Source organism: Jatropha curcas, chromosome 4, assembly GCF_041381405.1.
Source record: "Jatropha curcas cultivar XTBG-Jc1 chromosome 4, XTBG_Jcur_1.0, whole genome shotgun sequence".
NCBI classification, from domain to species: Eukaryota; Viridiplantae; Streptophyta; class Magnoliopsida; order Malpighiales; family Euphorbiaceae; genus Jatropha; species Jatropha curcas.
This window is the reverse complement of record NC_143154.1, coordinates 5904747-5926154: the sequence shown is the minus strand read 5'-3', so window position 1 is coordinate 5926154 and position 21408 is coordinate 5904747. Positions and strand designations below refer to the sequence as shown.

Sequence of the window (21408 nt, the reverse complement as noted above, 5' to 3'; positions counted from 1 at the left end):
TCTAAAATCAAATCTCCATCACCAGTGGTCACTCCACAACGAGTCACAAAACTCGAGTCATTCTCAAAAGTTCGTTTTGAAAGCGTCACTCTTTGAGTCATTCCTCGAAAAAAGAGAGAGAGGAAAAGTCAATTCAATCCCCGGGGTTTCCAAAACAACCCTAAAAATGTCAAACATAATCGTTGAGAGGTAATCCTTTAATACCTCATCTCCACTCGGACCATCGTTTCTTCGATCCTTTTAGTCGAGTGATGTCATCCACATTGTCCGTTTCCTCGAGTCATATAAGTGGCTTTGTTCTCTTTGATTCCTCAACCAATTGGACAAGTACAACACCAATGTTTTGAAGTATTCCATGGTCAGCACCATTCTGGGGGCAAGAAGTGATAAGAACCTTCACCATTCTCCCATCACAGAAGTAATCACGGAATTTTTAGTCTTTCATTAAGAAGAAATTCTATTTTAGCTAGTAGGGGCATCAATTCTCTCAAGCAGGGGGCAAAATCCTCCAAGTCGGATTCAGTGGCAAGTGCTAAAAAAAACATACACAACCCAGGGTGGAACCCAACTATCGTCAACCTCTTTTACACAAACCCAGGGTAGAACCTGGTTAGTGGTTAACCTTTTTCTTACATAAAACCTAGGGTGAAGCCCCAACCAATAACCAACCATTTTTCATCTAAAACCAAGCCATTTGATCATTTCGACTCTAGGTGGACCCTTGGTTCTCAAAGAAAAAAAAACAAAAATAAAACAAATCTCTTTTCAAGCCCTCATTACGAGGCAAAACATCTTTTCAAGTCCTCTAAGAGGCAAAATCTCTTTTCAAGCCCTCATTAAGAGGCAAACCATCTTTTCAAGTCCTCTAAGAGGCAAAACATCTCTTTTCAAGCCCTCATTAAGAGGCAAAATCTCTTTTCAAGCCCTCATTAAGAGGCAAAACATCTTTTCAAGCCCTCATTAAGAGGCAAAACATCTTTTCAAGTCCTCTAAGAGGCAAAATCTCTTTTCAAGCCCTCATTAAGAGGCAAAACATTTTTTCAAGCCCTCATTAAGAGGCAAAACATCTTTTCAAGTCCTCTAAGAGGCAAAACATCTTTTCAAGCCCTCATTAAGAGGCAAAACATCTTTTCAAGTCCTCTAAGAGGCAAAACATCTTTTCAAGTCCTCTAAGAGGCAAAATCTCTTTTCAAGCCTTCATTAAGAGGCAAAACATCTTTTCAAGTCCTCTAAGAGGCAAAATCTCTTTTCAAGTCCTCAAAGAGGCAAAAACATCTTTAAGTTGCAAACATAAATCCATGCATTTGATCATTTCATTTAAAAAAAAAAAAAAAACCCAACGGTGGGGTTTCCTCCTCTGCCCATCCTCAAAATTTGCTCCTTCAGACAGCCACTGGCTCTCATAAATCATTTTTATGATAGCCAGTGGGGGGCAACTGTGAACACTCAAATTTTGAGGCTCAAAAGCCTGTTTTCTTCCGGACTGCGAACAGTCCGGCCGGACCGGAGGCCTTTCGGAAAGTTCATCGGAAATATGCCAATATGGTACTTGAAACGTCCGGAAAATTACGAGGATCTCGGAACTGGTCTCGGAATATTTTTTGGAGGTCCGGAACTCCCGAAAAAGCCCCCGGAATAAACCTGCCTGCCCCGGTGGCTCAGCCACCGGAGCCAGCCACCGAGCCGGCGGCCCATCCCGGCGGCTGAGCCGCCGGGAAGGCCGCCGACCCGGCGGCCCAGCCGCCGAAAGACCGGCGCTTGGCTGCGGGAAGGCCGCCGAGTCGGCGGCCCAGCCGCCGACGAACCGGCGGCCCGGCCGCCGGGCGGGCCGCCGAGACCCGGCGGCCCGACCGCTGATACCCGGCGGCCCGGCCGCCGGGAGGGCCGCCGAGACTTGGCGGCCCGGCCGCCGGGCGGGCCGCCGAGCCGGCGGTCCATCCGGCGACCCAGCCACCGGAAACAGTCCGTTTTGCGCCTATAAATACAGGCCTCGGGCCTCCTTTTTTCCTCACACTCAGTCTGTGTTGACGGACGCTCCTTCTCCCTCTCGCTTCTTGCGAATTCTTTACTGCTTTCTTGCATTTTAGCTAGATTTTATTGCTTTCTTTGTTTTGATATTTGGTCATTAAAATTAAATTAAATTAATTAATTTCCCTTAACGAGGAGCTTAACCTGGAGTTAAGAAGTGGCCGTCGACTAAATCAGGTACACAAGCTAAACTCTATCTATTTAATTTTAGCACTTCATGCATGCTTCTTTTCTACTCCTCCTAAATTCTATAACTGCATAAATGCATTCATATCATCCACTAGGCAAACAAATTGCCTCAATTAAATAAAATTAAGCTTAGATGCACGGTTAATCGATAATCGTGGTATTAAAGCCTAAAATTCGACAATACTGGCTAAAAGCCTAGTTAATCAATAACTATGGTGAAATTGCCTTTATTTCGAACAGTTTTTGGCTTAAGTCTAATTAATCAACAATTGTGACTAAAAGGCCCTAATTAAACACTTTTTTTATTATGGCAATAAATTGCCTATATTTCAATTTAATTAATCACTTTAGGCAAACAAATTACCTATAAGTGAGAATTGATCAAGTTTTTCAGCGATAAATCGCTCAAATCAAAATATTTTGGCTAAAAGCCTTTAATAATCGCTTTTGGCAAACAAATTGCCTACAAGTGAGAATTAATTCTTTTTTCATAGCGACAAATCGCTTGAATCAAAGCTTTGGCAAAATGCCTTAAAACTAATCAATCTTTTGGCTTTAAAGCCTTAAAATCAATCATTTTGGCGACAAGCGCCTAAAATCAATCATTTTGGCAATCAAATTGCCTAAGTCAAACTTTTTGGCTAAAAGCCTCAAATCATCAATTTTGGCAATAAAATTGCCTTAATCATTTTGGCGACAATCGCCCAACAAAACACCTTTGGCACAAATGCCTTAATCATTTTGGCGACAAATCGCCTAACCAATCTTTTGGCTAAAAGCCTTAAAATCAATCATTTTGGCGACAAGCGCCTAAAATCAATCATTTTGGCAATCAAATTGCCTAAATCAATCTTTTTGGCTAAAAGCCTTAAATCAGTTAATTTTTGGCAATAAAATTGCCCAATCAACATTTTGGCAACAAATGCCTAAAACAATCAATTCTTTGGCAGAATGCCTAAACAAAATGCACAAAGCATACACACACTCATGCATAAAGCATCCCATTCAAAGCCCTCTAAAAGAGGCCTATCGAACTACGTTGACTTTGATCTTCCATTCAAACGGAAGTACGTAGGCACGTTCGGGATCTAACCCCGGGCGGCAAGTCGAATCACATAAACATCTTTTTCATTGGTCTAAATTATTTCATCTTCCTTGCAAAACATTCATTCTTAGGTTAGTTCCATCAGCATGACATAGTCTCGGGATCCACCTCGGGTTCGAAGACCATGCCTTAGACATTGGGCTAATTAATCTAGTAACTAGGTTAATTAAAATTGGAGTCACTTAGGGTTTTTCCTAGTTTACCCTAAAACAATTAAACAAGGTGGCGACTCATTCATTCACGTGCATTTCTTCCTTTAGTCACATGCATTCACATGCCTATGGCATTTTGGGGAGGGGTTCACAGAGGGGTGGCCGTGATTGAATGTTTTTAGCAGTGGTTGTGAAATGAAATGTTGTCCATTGTGATTTTGATATTATTACATAAATGGAATGGTTTGAAAGTCTTACAGCTGATATAGATATGGTTATTACCCCGAATATCATTTCATTTGTTGAAGTTGATATTACGATAGATTGAACATGGATATCATCATTAGATGATATATGATTGATATGAAATTTTCCCTCCATGTTGAGGTTGTAGATTGCTCCCTCTTCTGTTGAAATCACATCACAGATTGAGGTTGTAGATTGCTGCCTCTTCTGTTGAAATCATATCACAGATTGAGGTTGTAGATAGCAGGTCTAGATGTGCACATTAGACACTGATGGCCCTCCTCCTCTCTTCTTGAACGGCTTGGCCTACAACAATGGGTGAAAGTGTCGTGGTTCTCTCCACTTCTTCATAAAAATTATATAATAAACTTTATTAAAAATTCCTTCCATGTCCTTTAAATGAAAATTGCACTATAATCCTCCCTTTTGTTTTCCCTTCATCCTTTGGCACTCTAATCTTTTTAATCACTTTACTTTTGTCCTATTAGGTATAAATCAAGTGTATTTAATATTCTAAACCCCACTTAGTAAAAATCATACTGAAATTACCGTTTTTCAGGGTTTTCAGGTAAAATCGTGCTTTATCGAGAAGTCATTCCTCTTTAACTCATTTTTGATTTCCTTTAAGCTTTCAAATTGATTTGTAAAGATCAATTAATTTTTCATTGAATTAATATTAACATCCTCACTATATAGTGTTTCCCATTATTCTAAGTTTTCCTTTTATTCGGATAACCGAATTCATCGAAACAGCTAGAATAGAAAGAACTACAAAATTGAGGATATTACATAAACCACAGGGTGGCCTCCTATTGGTATGGAAAAGAAAAGAGAGAATGGAAAAACAACGAGAGGGCTGGCCAAGTAAGGATTAGACCGGTCGGCCATATATGGGGATCGGCTCCCTAGTGCACACGTTATGAGAGGGTGGGCCATGTGTGTGGACGGCTCACTGGGGGTTTCGATGACGCCACAGACCAATTTCCACGTGATGTAATTATGTGAAGTTGATAATAAGTGTGAATGTTGTTGTTATGCCATTTGTGTGACTGTCTGCGTGAGCATATACTAGTCAGACGACTAGATTGATATATTTATACAATTGTGAGAATGCGTATGTTGTGCAATAATTATTACTCCTTCGGAAACTCGCATGTCTCGTTTAATTTTTTAAGAAGTAAGTTTCTCTTTAATTCGGTTTAGGCTATGTTTCTTAGCCGCGGGGCTATAAAGAAATTTTCCTAGTTCCATAATTATTTTACTATGTAACTATATGTATAAGAAGCTATATATATGAAATAGTTATTGACTCCGCAGTTGTAGAATTTACATACATTTAGTCGTGTATTAATATAGATGAAATAATTCTGAGAGCCCATATTATAAATGTGATGTATAGTAAATTGGATTCAATCTGTGAAATGTTTAAGATGTTAAATATGGGCGGAGGTATAAAATATTTATGAGATTTATTTTGTATAGTAATATGGGCTGAATGTTTGAAATTTATATTGAAAAAGTGAAATTTTAGTGATTCAGGCTTACTACGAGCGTCGGAAGCCTTAAGCTTACCTAGGCCCTAGTGCTGGTTCGGCCCATGATTTCGGGTCGTGACACAAATGATCCCTTAACCTAGCGACAATGGTGATGCCCTAGTACATTTAGTCATAGGTTACATTCTCATACAAATATTTAATTGTAATTATAGTGTCGGTCCGGCCCATGGTTTCGGGTCTTGACACAAATGATCCCTTAACCTAGCAACAATGGTGATGCCCTAGTACCTTTGAGTCAAAGGTTACATTCTCATACAAATATTTAGTTGTAATTATTATTCCTTCCCTTGTAGATCATATTGTCTTTCACGAGTTTTATTATGAATTGTACTGTTTATGATGGACTTTGAAATTATTAAATTAAATTAAATGACTAAATGGATGAATAAGTATAAATTTTTTGAATAATTAATTTCAGAATTTATGACATAGTTAATTTTATACACCTACTGTAATAGTTGCCCTTATGTTTCAAGAGATTCCTCTAAAATCTAAATGACTAAATGCATAGGAAAAATTCTAATAAACAAAAAAAAAATATATTCACAACATATTTATTAATTTTTATATAATTTCAGAAAAACAAGACAAGCGTTAAAAATTGAAAGGAACTAATATCAACTTGATTCATATTTATTAGGATTACTGATTAGGAATGACCACAATTAGGTTAATTTTAGACTACTTGATTAAATATAAACCAAATTAAATTTTTTTAAAATGAATTTTAAATTGAACGAAATTATTTTCAAAAAAATAAATTATATAAATCAAAGGATTTGGTGTAATTTGATTTAATTTAATAGTTTAAACCATTTAAAGTAACGTACCATTTGCAAACTAAAATGATAATATTATGCTAATAAAATATTAATCGAGATAGTAGGTAACTTTAATCACACAATATAGGGGGAACATTAAACGATTTAAACAGTAAAATCAAATCAAACTGTACTAAACTGTCAGTTTTAAATTTTAATTTTAAATAATTTGATTTGATTTATAATTTAATAAACCGCTTTCAAAACAATTTGATTTGATTTTTATTCAATTAAACCATTTAAAACCCAATCAAAATCCAATTAATAACAAATTCCAAACCTGTAACTTAGTTTTTAATGTCATTTCTTATGTTCTTTAAGTATTGAAAGAAATTTGTTTGCTAGTTATAGATTTTTTAATGTCATTTCTTAGTTTTTAATGTCATTAGTTACATTTAATTTTATTGTTTTTATAAATTTAAATTGCAGAAATTGATATTTATATGTTATGTTTTATGTTATCAACCAATTGAGCAATTTTTTGCTAGTTATAGATTTTTTCTTATGTTTAATTATAATTAAAACAATTTATAATTATTTTAATGATATCAAACTGCAAACCGAATCATACCAAACCGTTTTGTTGTGGTTTGATTTAATTTAATTTTATTAATAAAATGGTTTCATTTGGATTAATAATTTTATCCTCAGTTTTTATTTGATTCGAAAATCTTTTCAAACCGCACCAAGTCTAACTCGCGCTCACCCACTAACGCAACCATCAGAATAAAGCTTTACAACTCGTTAAAAAAACAATGGTAATATGATAGCATTGCGGTTTTGATTTGTCGTATACAGTGAAAGGGACAGCCACTGGCTCGTGATGGCTTCTCTCCTATTTCTTTTAGAGGCAACCAATAAAACATGATATTATCATCTGACTTGCATAACAGTAAGATCGGCCTGCAAATATTTCCTGGTTGACGCCTTGACGTGTCTCTTTTATATCTAAATTATTGGAAATTACTTTTTCTCCTGTTTTCTTGTTCTTTTCTTCTTCTTTCTTTTTTGCAAAGACGTGGATGTCCTGAGAATCAAACTATTTCTTTTTCCCTTTTTTGGAGGTCTGAAAGCAGAATTCTCTCTTCTTCTGGTTCTTTTTGGGAAAAATAAATCTGGGTTTTGTCTCTTTGTTTAGTGGAAGTTGGGTTTTGATGAAAAAGAAGATATATGTGCATATATTCTGTGTATTGTTTAGCAGCAGCATCATCATCATCTACAAAGATTCTCTTGGCTTGTTCCTTTCTCTTTGCTTTAGCAACTTGAATTTCGCTCTTAGTTGGGTTCGCTTTGGACGGTCTTCTGTTGGTTTTAGAGCTGAGCTTAAAGAATTTTCCAAGAATTTGTATTTATTCCAAGAACCAATGTGTTTGAGGGAAATTTTGTGATTTAAGAATTCGGTTTTTGCTAGCTTGGAGGTTGAAGTGCTAACTTTTTGTCGAGGAAAGGAATAGTTCGTGTTTTTTGTTGCTTCCATATTAGCTGAGGAGGTGCTTCTTATAGTAGTTGTGTTTTCAAATTACCAGGTAAGGCTCTTTTACTTTTTGTTTTTTATTGTTTCTCTGCTCCTTCGCTTATATGATTCGCAATAGTTAATAAGATGGATGCAATGACGTTTTTCATTTTCTTCCAAATGTATTCCTAGGAAACCAATGGATTGGCCTTAGAAAATTTCAGGAATGCTTAAGATCTCTGATGTATGAGTATGCTATTTGGTTAATTGATTATTTTTTATTCAAAAGCGTCTTAAATTATGGCCTATGATGAGTAGGTCTATCTGGATAAATTAAGCCATCTATTTGTGCATGCACTTGTTTACTTGATTGTGTCGTTGTTGTTGGGACGGGGAAGATAGGGTGGGGGATACACTAATTTGACATATCTAGGCAAACATCACCTCATCTTTCAAACGTTCAATTCTCAAATTTTATTCTGATAGAAACACAATTATGAGTCTTTCAATGACGATTGTCTACCCTTAAGAATTCTCAACTTGATAAACATAGGCAGATCTTTTTAACAAATCTTTTTGTTGTCTGGATCTGTTGTGATTTTCATTCATAAACTAGTATCATAAGTTGTGGAAATCTGAACTCAAAATTTATTGTTAACTGCTAGTGCTGTTGATATTTGCTGCTTATAGGTCAGTATAGTTATGTGATATTTCTTTCTTATAATAAATATCTTTTGATTAGTTATATGTTATGCTTTTATTTAGCTATCTCTTTCCTTTTACTTTAATTAATGTGCAGAACCTGCATTCTTCACTTTGAATGGAGGATGAAGCTGATGATGTGGTGGAACCGCTGCCAGACCTCTTTTCGTTTAAGGTATAGTGTCACAAGTTCAATATATTTTGGACTTCCGGAATATCTGACTTCAAATATGCTGTTTAATTGTATTCTGCATTGTTAAAATTTACATGGAATATCTGCAGATCAAACTTTATTAGTTTTCTTTCGTGTTTCTGCCATCTAATTAATGTACTTCTTGAACGAATTAGAGTAGATAGACAATAAAATATGTTCTTTGTTACAGAGGTGATTTGTGAACCAAACATGTCCTTTGAAATGTTTCTTTTATGGTGTTGTAGAGATTTTGTTGTCTAATTTGAACTTATGAGAGTGAAAAACCTTGTGCCTTGTTGCTTTTTAACTGTTTATGGCATTTTTTCCTTTTGCTGCCAAATGAGTGAGTTACAGTTCTGTGAAAGAGGAATGGCCATACTTTGGAGACTGATGAATGAACTGCTTCCTGAAAATGGTTGATGATTTATCTAGTAAAGGAATTTTACATTGCACTTTTTTTTGTTCTTCTGTATTTGTTTTAGCCTTCATTTGATTCAGTTCTATTGTTTTCAAGCCATCTTAATTTTATTCATCTTTGCAGGTGCATCATTTGATGTGCACAGAATTAATGAAATTAGTTGATAGAATTGGAAAACTGTTTCCAGAAATAGAAACAGCTCGGCCACGACGCCCATTCAAAATTCAACCACTGTGGTTGTTAAATGACACAATTGAGAAAGCCAAGCAGATTCTTCGGTACTGCTGTGAGTCTAGTAAACTATATATGGTAAGTATGCTGAAATACTTTCAGATAAAGAAAGTATGCTTAAATACTTTCAGATAAAGAAAGTGGATAAAATAAGAAATTCATCATTCACGGATGCATGTGTATGCATATAGATTCACAAATTTGTCTGTGTCAGTTATAGATGTTAGATGTAATTTTTATCTTGGTGTTTGTTTTATCCTTAAATTTCATAAACAGTATGTTTTCAGATGGATTTTCCTTTGTCATATTTTGTCATTGGGAAATTCATGCTCTGAAACATTCAACATTTGTGTAGAAATTGGAATATTAATTTTATTTTTCCGTTCCTTTTACTCTTCGGTATCAGCAGTACATTCACTTAATCCATTAATTTGTGGTTGATAGTGCTTCTTGCATCACTTTTAGGTAATAACAGGAGAAGCGATAGTTTCAAGATGTCAAAGAATGAGGAACAAATTTGAACAAAGTTTAGGCCAAATCCAAACTATGGTTCCAACTCCGTTGGCTTCTGAGGTTTGTAAACATACACGCCTTTTGAGTTTTCTTTTTGTTCTCTCTCTCTCTCTCTCTCTCTCTCTCTTTTTGTGCCTCTATGTGGATAACAGACATTCTTCAGTGAGAAAATTACAGAACCTGTTTGTCTGTAAAAATTCCTTGGTTTTCTTGCCTCGACATGTTTATTTCCTGATGCTAGAATATTTACATCAAACTTATTCAAATGTTGTTTATACCCGTATCAATAGCAATAAAGCTCTCTTTATGCCCATCATCTCTCTCTTGGTTTTTGTGATTTGTTTCCCTGAAATGGGGATGCAATTACTGCTGGAATAGTTTTCCGCGACAATCTGATTGGTGATTGCTCAAATCCAGGGTCCAAAGTACACAAAATGGAATCTAATTCCTTCTTTCCAGGTCATCAATATATGATCTACATGTTACTAACAAATGAACCCCCTGAATCCTGTTCATTCCACGTTGCAATTTGCAGCATTCTTTTTGTTGTTTTTGCTAGTTTATCTGTTATTTAATATTTGAGTATCTAGTTTAAAGAAAACAACACCAGCGTCTGTCTTTTTAGATCAGCATCAGCTTAAGTCTATTTTGTAATTTCTATATCATACTCGTATTCTTGAGCATCAGTTCTTCGGTAAAATGGATAATTGAACTTTTTTTTGCAGATCTCTCGCCTTATTGATGATCTAAATGCAGCAAAATTTATGCTGGACTCTTCCGATAAAGAGGCTGGTAAGGCTATGCGCGAACTGATTCAGCTGGACCCTTCTCAATCTGATTCAAGGGAATATTCTGAAATAAAAACACTTCAAATTGCTGCTTCAAGACTTCATATAACATCCCGAAGGGCCATACTAATAGAGAAAAGATCAATTAGGAAACTGTTAGATAGAGTTGGTGACAATGATCCTCCCAAACAGAAGATCTTGAAATACCTTCTTTATCTGCTGAAGAAATATGGAAACTTGATTATGGAGGAGCAAAAAGAGAATCCTACACCTCAGCCTGAAGGATCAGTTGGACCCATGAATTCTCCAAATGTTAATGTTCATAGCCTATCTGGTGAAGAAGGTGTTGATATAGGACATCAGCAGTTTGAGGCTCAAACTGATTTTCTAGACTGGTTGGAAGTATTTGACTGGTTGGATGAGCGTTCTATGTCCTTCGCCAGCTCTCGTAGTTCTATGAGTGAAATGCACTGTCACGACCCATATTTGGGGCCTTGACCAGTGTAAGGCTAGACCTTGTCTAACCGCACAAGCCTAATGTGTGTAACTACTTGAATTAAAATACATAAGGAAATGCTTGAAAATTTTACATAAGAATGTAGAAATATTTCAATGGTTAATACTCAATGGGGTAGACTTCAACATAACCTGCAAGTAATAGGGAAGCCCAATAGATTCTTTACATTTTCGCAACAGAATTCCGAACTAACTGGGCATTGTCATTTTGCTTGGGTTTTGGAGATTGGGCTGAAGCCCAATGGATTGAGGGGAGCTCTTATCCAGATCATTAGGCTGATTTTAACTAACTGCATTGGGCGTTTTTTTGAGTTTTACGCACGGTTCGTTTTCGAAAAATAAAATATTTTTTAAGAGTAATATTTTTCAAGTGATTTATTTTCCTTTGTTTGATTATAATATTGAAAATTAGTTAAAAAATTATTAAAACTTTTAACTCATAAAATTATAAAAATATTATTAATAATAGAAATTTCATATTTTAAAAATTTTATTTTTAAATATGAGGAGAACGCAAAAAAAAAAAAAAAAAAAAAAAGTAAATTATGAAAGTCACCGGTGATCGACGCTGGCCAGTGGTGAATAGTGACCGGTGATAGTGCCTACCGATGATTAATAAATTAAAATATATAAATTTATAAGGTTATAATAAGTTTGTCAACGTTCAGAAAATATTTTATTCTCTTAAAGATGGGAAGTCATTTTCCTTAAAAATGACTTGATATTCCTTTGACTAGGAAAATTATTCCATTAACTTATTTTCCTGAACGCTCTCAAAGTACAGAAAATTGTGAAAAATATTTTCGTACAAGTTATTTTACGAAAACAAACGGAGTCTTAGTACTAGATGCAAGTCTATGTTGACCCTCCGTAATAACTTGCGTGTATGCTATTATCATCCCTCAAATGATTATTAACATTTTGATTATTTAAATCATTATTAAAACTTGATCATTTAAATTGGAGAATGAGATCCTGCAGCACTAATAGTTGCTGCTTCCGCACAACATTAGGACTATTAGCACATAGACTTCTTTTTGATGTAAAAATGCTGATTTCTAGCATATCTTTTCCCGCTTTCTTCGCTAACATCTAAGGCCCAAACTTATGCACTATCTCAATCAAGATAGGCATTTTCGTTTTTTATGGCCAAAAATTAACGTTAATATCACTAGCTAGTTGGAGGAGCATTGTTTTAATGTCTGGTTGAACTCACCTTTGTTCTCCATTGAGGCCATTGAAGAACAAACCTCCATATGACCATGGCACCCATAGGAACATAAATTTGATGTATACCTTCATATTCAATCCTTTTTATACACATGGGTAACCTGAATTTGGATAATAATGGTTAGAAAACTCAACCTCCATATAGAGCTTGGTATACTTTCCCCTTGTTGCATCCAAAGTAGTTTCATCTACTCGAATGGGAATATTAATCTTCCTAACCTCAATAAGAAGCTCTTAGCATAATATTCAATTGGGAGGTTAGAAATATGTACCTATACCACATCCCTATCAATAGTAGCATGTACCGAATCATATTAGGTTGTCATTAGCGAACAATGAGGTAATGATCAGCCATCATTCAAGGTCCCCCAAAGAGAATATGTTCATACTCAATTTGATTCGAAAATCGTAGCATAAAATATCCATTGATAAACTCTAAGAATTGAGAATAGAAATAACAGAGAAACAAGAAGAGAGAAGAAGAAGAATCGAGAAAGAATTGAGAAAATCTTATTGCGGATCAATCATGACATAAAACTGATTGCAACAAATTGATTAACTGGTATATATCCAACTTAACACGCGTAACCAATTGATCAGCACTTGTAACAAATTGACTAACAACAATCCAACAAACTAACTGATAATTGTTGATGTATTATTTTTATCAAAATGCACCGTTTCACTTAATTGCATTACTCTTCTTAAAACACACCGTTTCTTCTTCAATACAATAGACCATAACAACAAGTTCAATTTTTTTTTTTTTTGGTGGTATCTAAATTATTGGATATAACTTTCTCCGTCACTTCCTTTCATTTTCTTCTATATTTTCACACGGAAGACTTTGTTGACTTGAGAATCAACCTACTTTCTTGTCTTTCCTTGTGTGATTTTATGGACCTGTTTGTTTGAAAGGAACTTTGTGATTTAAGAGTTGGATTTTGGCTAGCCTGGAGGTTGAGGTGCTAACTTTTTGTTAAGGGAAGAAATAGACCTCGTGTTTTGTTGCTTCCTTATTAGCTGAGAGGGTGCTTCTCTTGTAGTTATATATGTTTTCAAATTACTAGGTGAGATCTATTTTGGTGTGCACCTAATTAGTTATCTGGGTTTCTTATCATTTTCATCCGCAAACAAGTCATAAAAAGCATTTCTTATAAGTCGTGGAAATCTGAATTCAAAACTTATGGTTAATTTGAGTATAAGGACCAATTTGTTTCAAAGAGATTTTGTGATTTAAGAATTCGATTTTGGCTAACCTTATTATTATTCTTTTTTAAGGGAAGGAAAAGACCTTGTGTTTAGTTGCTTCCCTATTAGCTTCGAGGGTGCTCCTTATTGTTGTCATGTTTTGAAATTAATAGGTGAGGCTTATCTGTGTGTGCACTTGTTTAATTATTTTGGTTTCTTGTGATTTCCATTCGCAATTTTTATAAGCTATGGAAATCTGAACTCAAAATTGTGATTAACTGCTAGTGCTGATGATTTTGTTGTTCATAGGTCAGTATAGTTGATGGATATTATTTTTATAGTTTTTAATATAGTTTTTATTAGGGTTTAGGGATTTTTATAGTACTTTTAATATAGTTTTTCTTGTGATTTTTGCTGCTCGTAGGAATTTTTAATATTTTTTTATTACTTTAATTAGTTTTTATTTAGTTTTATTTATATTTTTGTTTAAAACTTTCTTGAATCACATTTCACCTGATCTTGGGAAATTGTGCCGCATTTCAATTAAAAAACAGCCAAAAATACAAAAAAGAGTGCTCTTAGGTTCAGAAGCTAACAAGCCCTAGGCGTGTTATCTAATACCCCCGCGCTATGTTGAATTGAACAGAGACTCAGAAGTTAGCATGCCCAAGTTGTGCCAGAGAGCACGCCCGTGCTACAAGAGGCTGTTGTTCTTTGAGCATGCTCACTCCAGCATGGCCCGTGCTGCAACTACCTTGAAGTCCCTAGGCCTTAGCACGCCCAAGCCGTGCCACAGAGCATACCCATGCTATAAGAGGCTGTCGATCCTTAAGCGTGCTCATCCAAGCACAGCACATACTGCAACCACCTCGGGACTCAAAGCCTAGCATGGCCACATCGTGCCAGACAGTACGCTCGTGCTGAAGACCAAATTTTACCTTGGGCCGAGAACGTCAGTTGCCCGTGCCGCTTGCATGGACCCACATGAGATGTTTTTCTGACGTGCCAATCAAGTTTAAATCTTATTTCGATGTGAAAAGAGTCATAATTGGGAAGAAATACAAAGCCTAAATAATTTTTTTATCTTAAAAAGATTTCTTACTCAATGGAGATTTACTTTCCTAAACGAACACGAAGATAATTATTCTTTATAGGATTATTTACAAATTTAATTGAGTTTTATTTAATCACTACGTCGAACTAAACTCTCATACTAGGAATTTGATGTAGCTTAATTTCGATTCTAATTTATAATATTACATTTGCTTTTCTTTGTTCAAAGTATAATTTGTTATTGAACTTAATGCTTCCAGGCGAAGTTTTTTCCCTGGCACTACAAAAAAATTGGTAAATTGCGACCGACATATCGGTCGCAAAATATAAGAAATCAGTCGCCAAATGGATGTAGCGATCGATTTACGACAGAAATTAATCGATCGCAAAAAGTGTTCGTCGCAAATAATTTTGCGACCAATTGTCTAAGCGGTCACAAATTAGCGATCGACAAATCAGTCACAAAATTATAAATATTGGTCGCAAATTAGCGACTGATAATCGATCGCAAAAAGTATCGGTAGCAATTATCAAACGCGGTCACAAATCAGTCGCAGATTCTAAAATTAATTTGTTAGTGATCTATCGCAAATTTAAATTTAACGGTTATAATTTGATTGCAGTTCGGTTGCAAGTTGATCGCAAAATATAATTACGGGCACAAAAAAAAAATTTAATAATATTAAAAATCATAATTTCTTCCATTGTCAAAAATTGACATATATATACATATCACAAGTATCATCAGAATAACAATTTAAGAAAGAATTGTAAATGTAATATACTATACAAAATATGAAAAAATCAACGACAATCTAAGAAGCATCATCCTTGTCCATGTGTACTGCGTCCTTGGCCACAACCTCCACGCGAACTATTGCCGGATGCGTCTGAGTCAATCGCCCTGCCTCTAGCCATCTGCATTACAGATAACAGAACTTATATATGTATATATATAATTATATGAATTGTAGAACATGTGATTAATATGTATGAATATGTATAAGGATAACTATATATATGTAGACTTACTAAGGTTATTTCTAACTAAGGTTAACTGTATATATATAAACTTATTATAATATCAGTAAATGTATGATTTCTCATTTTTCAGTTTTTAAAAAAATTTCGACGGTACTTTCGGCATAACATAATCAAATCTCAAGTCAAAACACACTCACTTAAACACTTATATATAATCCCAACGTATTTCCAAAGTCAAAATGGCCACTACTAGGCCTCCAACTCAAACGTATCATTCATGTGATTTCCACTCAATAAAAACGATCCAAGTGTGATTAGTGAGACAATGCTTGCGTGTGTTTACCAAAATAGGATGATACTGTATTTATCAAAATTTCTCGCCAAGCCTTTTGTCAAAGATAATAACAAATTAGCAAATGACTTGTAGTTTAGTGGTGTCAAGATGGTCGTTAGACCTGAGAAAGTTTGAGTTAAAATTTTAATAGGAATCAAATTAAAAAAACATACTTTTGGTTGCAATGGCCTAGTTTGGTTTTACACATCAAATAAAAAAAATATATATACTTTTGGTTGAAATATAAACCTTTTTGTTGAAAATTATGTGATAAAATTGACAGAGGTTTCCTTCCAAAATAAGATGCAAACATAATGGAGCTGTATTGATTGTTAGGGACAATGAAATTAACATATCATAATTCAATGTTTTATTTAATGAAGAGGTTAAAGATCCAATCTTTAGGTCTCCTAAGTCCCTTTTCATAATTATTATTTTTTTTGAAAAACACATTATTATTTACATATAGTAATTAATTATATATAAAGTAATTTCAAAAAAATAAATTTCAATGCACTTATTAATTTAATTACTATAAAATTTGATTAATATTAAATTACACTCATTAATTTTTTTTTACAAGTTACAATTATTTCTAATAATTGTGCATTATTTTTTACAATTTAGACTTAAGTTCATTTTTCTATTATCCATTCATTAATACAATTTTACAACAAAAAAATATTATCCATTCATACAAAATTACAACAAACAAAAATTCTATAAAAAAAGCAAATACATAAAGAACAAAACTTAAAAACTTCAAATTTTCCAACAAATCCTATTAGAAAACCCAGATATTCTTAGATTAAAATTTGAGATATTATCAGAAAAAAATGAAAAAATTCAAGCTAGTAATGTCCACAGACTGATAATGCAATTTCACAATAGAGGTCTACCTTTACAAAGCAAAAGCAAAATTGTTTTATCAGGAACTTGATAAGAAATTAGTAAAGAACATTCTTTATTAGAAACCTGACAAGAGATGCACAAAAGCAAAAGCAAAAGCAAAAGCAGAAGTGTTTTATTAGGAACCTCACAGGAAATTGGGTAAAATGAAAAATTATTGACCATGTTTTACGGGGAAGCTGACAAGAAATGCATAAAGCAAAAGCAAAAGAAGAATTGCTTTTCTTAGGAAAAGGAAGAATGATTGAACCTGCTTTATTAGGAACCTGATAAGAAATCAAGAACAAAACGAAAGCAAGAGTGTTTTGTTAAGAATTAATCTCAAATAATTCAATAATAACCTAGATCGTGCAAACCACTAGATTCAACAAAATAGATTGAATAAGAAAAGGTTGCGTACCTGACATCGTTGTTCGTCGATCTTGATGTATAGAATTAGGTTTGCAGCCTTCTAGAGAATTGAAGAATCGATTTAGCGGAAGCAATACGAAAGGAACGTAAAAAAGAATCGTATTCAACTCCTCTGGGGACCACGACCTTTATATACCTGTAGGGTTAGTACAATTCCTATTTCGGTCCTTTAACGAAATAGGAATTATATAATGGTCTCTACACTTAATATCTATAATTAGTTGATACCTCAATAGTCAATTATTCACAATCAAGACCACATTTGAAATTGACTTTACAATTGGACTGCTGTACATATTTAATTTTACATATTAAGCCCACAATAGAAAATTAAATCCAACAATCTCCCACTTGGGCGAACATATGTTAAATAAAATACATACACCAAAATGAGCTCAACAAACGCAGTCATACAAGGTATCCAAAAACAATCTCGTCCATTAGTTATATTGATAAAGAGCTGAAGAAACATTCGCCATAGATCTCATGACTAAGTTCATCATCAACTACATTACCAATATCCCTAAATGACATAGATTCATTATAGAAGTGTAGCATGAAAACTACATGCAATGTGATCATCATGTCTGTTTCCAACTGGTCACCAACAAAAGTGAGATCAAGCAAAACAATAATAATAATACAGAGTGTAACCATCAACCAAAATGAGTACTCAACAAAATTTCATAATAAAACATATCCAAAACAAAATAGAGCATCAAAAACATAATGTATACATAAAGAGCAAACTCCCACTAAAACTAGACAGTCTCAAACAAAACGATACCCATATGAGCGGTGTGCTCATGGAAAACTTTTGGTATCACTGCCTTTGTAAGCGGATCCGCAATCATAGAGTTTGTTCCAATATACTCTAAGGATATCTGTCCACTCTGTACCCTCTCCTTCACAGCCAAGAACTTAATCTCAATGTGTTTTGATCGAGAAGAGCTCCTGTTGTTGTTGGAGAATAAAACGGCTGACCTGCTGTCACAATACAACTTCAGTGGTCTTTCTATTCCACCTACTACACGCAGCCCAGTGACAAGGTTTCTCAGCCAAATAGCTTGATTGGATGCCTCATAAGATGCTATAAATTCAGCTTCCATGGTGGAGGTTGCTACTAGAGTTTGTTTCACACTCTTCCAAGAAATAGCACCGCCAGCCAATAGAAAACCGTAGCCAGATGTGGATTTTCTACTGTCTTGGCATCCAGCGAAATCAGAATCAGTATACCCAATGATCTCAAGCTGATCTGATCTCCTATATGTGAGCATATGTCTCTTAGTCCTCTGAAGATATCTCATGACTCTTTTGGCTGCTTTCCAATGATCCATTCCTGGATTACTGAGATATCTACCTAACATGCCAACTATAAAAGAAATGTCTGGACGAGTACAAACTTGAACATACATAAGACTTCCTACAGCTGACGCATAAGGAACCTTTTGCATTTCCTGAATTTCAAGTTCACTCTTTGGACATTGTTGATTACTAAATTTATCACCTTTTGCAATAGGGGTATCCAATGGTCTAGAATTCTGCATACCAAATCTCTTGAGCACTTTATCAATATAGCTCTTTTGTGATAATCCAAGAATACCTCGAGAACGGTCTCGATGTATCTGAATCCCTAAAACAAAAGAAGCTTCACCTAAATCTTTCATCTCAAAATGCTTCGAAAGAAAAACTTTGGTTTCATGCAACAAGATTTTACAATTAGTAGCAAGAAGTATGTCATCCACATATAAGACCAAAAGATAAACCTACTCCCACTGAACTTATGGTACACACAATTTTCAACAGCATTTGCCTCAAAGCCAAACGAGACAATTACTTGGTTGAACTTAAAGTACCATTGACGAGAAGCTTGCTTGAGTCCATAAATGGATTTCTTTAATTTGCATACCAGATGTTTTGGATCTCCAATTACAAAATTTTCTGGTTGCACCATATATATTGTTTCATCAATGTCGCCATTGAGAAACGCAGTCTTAACATCCATTTGATGAAGCTCAAGATCAAGATTTGCAACTAAGGCCATGATTGTCCTAAAAGAATCATTCGAAGAAACTGGAGAGAAGGTTTCTTTATAGTCAATCCCTTCCTTTTGAGTAAAGCCTTTTGCTACAAGACGTGCTTTATATCTTTCCATATTACCTTGAGAATCCCTTTTGGTTTTAAATATCCATTTGCAACCAATGGGTTTCTTTCCTTCAGGTAATTGAACAAGATCCCAAACTTGATTGTCTTGCATAGACTTATACTCTTCGTTCATTGCCTCAATCCATTTATGAGAGTCAGAACTCTGCATGGCATGATAGAAACTAACTGGATCATCATCTATCATGTCTACAGTATCCTCATGTTCCTGAAGAAACACTATATAATCATTGGGAATAGCACTTCTTCTCTCCCTAGTAGATCTCCTCAAAGGCATTTGAACAGGCTCTAATTCTTGAGGTTGTTGAATTTGTTCTTGAGGAAGAATAGCCTTGTCTTGAATTGGATCTTGAATAGCTACAGGAGCAACTGGAGTCTATACGCTATCAGAAACAACAAAAGGAATGAGAACCGAATCATCCTTACTTGGTTCCTCTTCAAAGACAATGTTTCTTTCTTTATTTCTCCCTCCAAAATCAACATCCTCAAAAAATGTTGCAATTCTCGTTTCAAAAAAAGTTCTGGAAGTAGGATTATAAAACTTGTAACCCCTAGACTGCTCAGAATATCCAACAAAGTAGCTGCTGATAGTTTTGGAGTCCAGTTTTGTTTCATTCGGCTTGTAAGGCCTTGCTTCAGCTGGACATCCCCAAACATGAAGATGCTTTAGACTAGGCTTACGTCCAGTCCAAAGTTCATAAGGTGTTTTAGCAACTGCTTTAGATGGAATCCTATTGAGAAGATAAGCTGCTGTCTTTAACGCTTCACCCCACAGAGACTCTGGTAAAGTAGAATGACTAATCATACTCCTTACCATATCCATAAGAGTCCTATTACGTCTCTCAGATACACCATTCATGCTGGGTGTACCAGGCATTGTATATTGAGGGACAATTCCACATTCCTGTAGGAAAAGCGCAAAAGGTCCTGAACGTTGTTCGCCTGAACCGTCATATTTACCATAATATTCACCACCACGGTCAGATCGAACAGATTTAATCTTCTTTCCTAGTTGATTTTCAACTTCGGCTTTATAAGATTTGAACACGTCCAAAGACTCAGATTTTTCATGAATGAGATATAAGTAACCATAACGAGAATAGTCATCAATGAATGATATAAAATATCTTTGGCCATTTCTAGCTGCAATATGGAATGGACCGCAAATATCTGTATGAATCAGTTCTAAAACATTGGATGGCCGAATGGCACCTAGTCTCTTTTGTTTAGTCTGTTTTCCTTTAATACACTCAATACAAGAATCCAAACCTGTGTAATCAAGTGTATCTAAGATACCATCAGAAACAAGACGCTCAATTCTTGATTTGGATACATGACCCAAACGTCTATGCCAAAGTACAGCTGAGTTATCAATATTCAACTTTCTTTTGGTATCTCTTGTAGTAACATGCAGGGATTCATGATAACTAGTATCAATGTCTAACATATATAGATTATCACATTCATTCAAGCAACCAGTACCCAAAACTTTTGAATTCATAGATAAAGTGAATACACTGTCTCCAAAAGAACAATGAAAACCAGATTTGTCCAAAAAGGAAACAGAAATCAAATTCCTTCTAAAAGAGGGAATAACAAAAGTATCTATAAGATCCAAAAAATAGCCAGTACTTAAACATAATCTAAAATGTCCAATTGCCTCTACTTCAACCAGATCGCCATTTCCCACATAGACGTATCTTTCACCGTCAGTTGGCTTTCTGTAGTTGAGGCAGCCCTGCAATGAAACACTTATATGAGCGGTAGCACCAGAATCCATCCAATAAGTGTTTTTAGGAGCTGAAGTTAAATTAACTTCACAACAGACTAAAACAAGGTACTTACCCTTCTTTGCAAGCCAAATAGCAAATTTAGGACAGTCCTTTCTCAAGTGATCCGTCTTTCCACAAAAGAAGCATTTTGGCACATAAGGCTTCTTTTGTACTGGATCTACAGCAGTAGCAGCAGCAGGTTTCTCAATAGCCTTTTCAACAGGCTTTGCAGAAGGCCTCTTTCTTTTCTTGTTCTTACCCTTCCCAGCTGAAGAAACAAAATGTGCACTCTCTCTTTTGTTAGAATTCATCTTTTCCTCCTCATCAACACAATGAGAAATGAGCTCGTTAAGAGTCCATTTATTCGGCTGACAATTATAGGAAGTCCTAATTTGTCCATACTGAGAAGGAAGAGAATTCATAACCAAATGGACTAAAAGGTCATCTGGT

At 35.0% G+C, this 21408-nt stretch overlaps 1 protein-coding gene and 1 long non-coding RNA gene across 2 annotated transcripts; one reads left to right on the top strand and one right to left on the bottom strand.

Moving 5' to 3' along the window:
- Positions 1-6914: 6914 nt before the first annotated feature.
- Positions 6915-11042, top strand: LOC149496772 (U-box domain-containing protein 5-like). Its single transcript, XM_089720169.1, has 5 exons — positions 6915-7623; positions 8350-8427; positions 8987-9172; positions 9560-9667; positions 10333-11042. Exons 2-5 carry the CDS (start codon positions 8371-8373, stop codon positions 10891-10893), a joined length of 912 nt encoding a protein of 303 aa, XP_089576295.1. The 5' UTR covers positions 6915-7623; positions 8350-8370; the 3' UTR covers positions 10894-11042.
- A 9623-nt stretch (positions 11043-20665) lies between these two features.
- On the bottom strand, positions 20666-21408 carry LOC149496771 (uncharacterized). Its single transcript, XR_016320608.1, has 2 exons — positions 21032-21408; positions 20666-20924 (listed from the first exon to the last, which is right to left on the bottom strand). It is a non-coding gene; the product is annotated as an uncharacterized LOC149496771 (long non-coding RNA).

Coding starts and splice junctions, on each gene's coding strand:
- LOC149496772 (XM_089720169.1), top strand. CDS start 8,371: ATGGAGGATGAAGCTGATGATGTGGTGGAACCGCTGCCAGACCTCTTT. Junction 8,428..8,986: donor CAGACCTCTTTTCGTTTAAG/GTATAGTGTCAC, acceptor TCATCTTTGCAG/GTGCATCATTTGATGTGCAC. Junction 9,173..9,559: donor AGTCTAGTAAACTATATATG/GTAAGTATGCTG, acceptor CATCACTTTTAG/GTAATAACAGGAGAAGCGAT.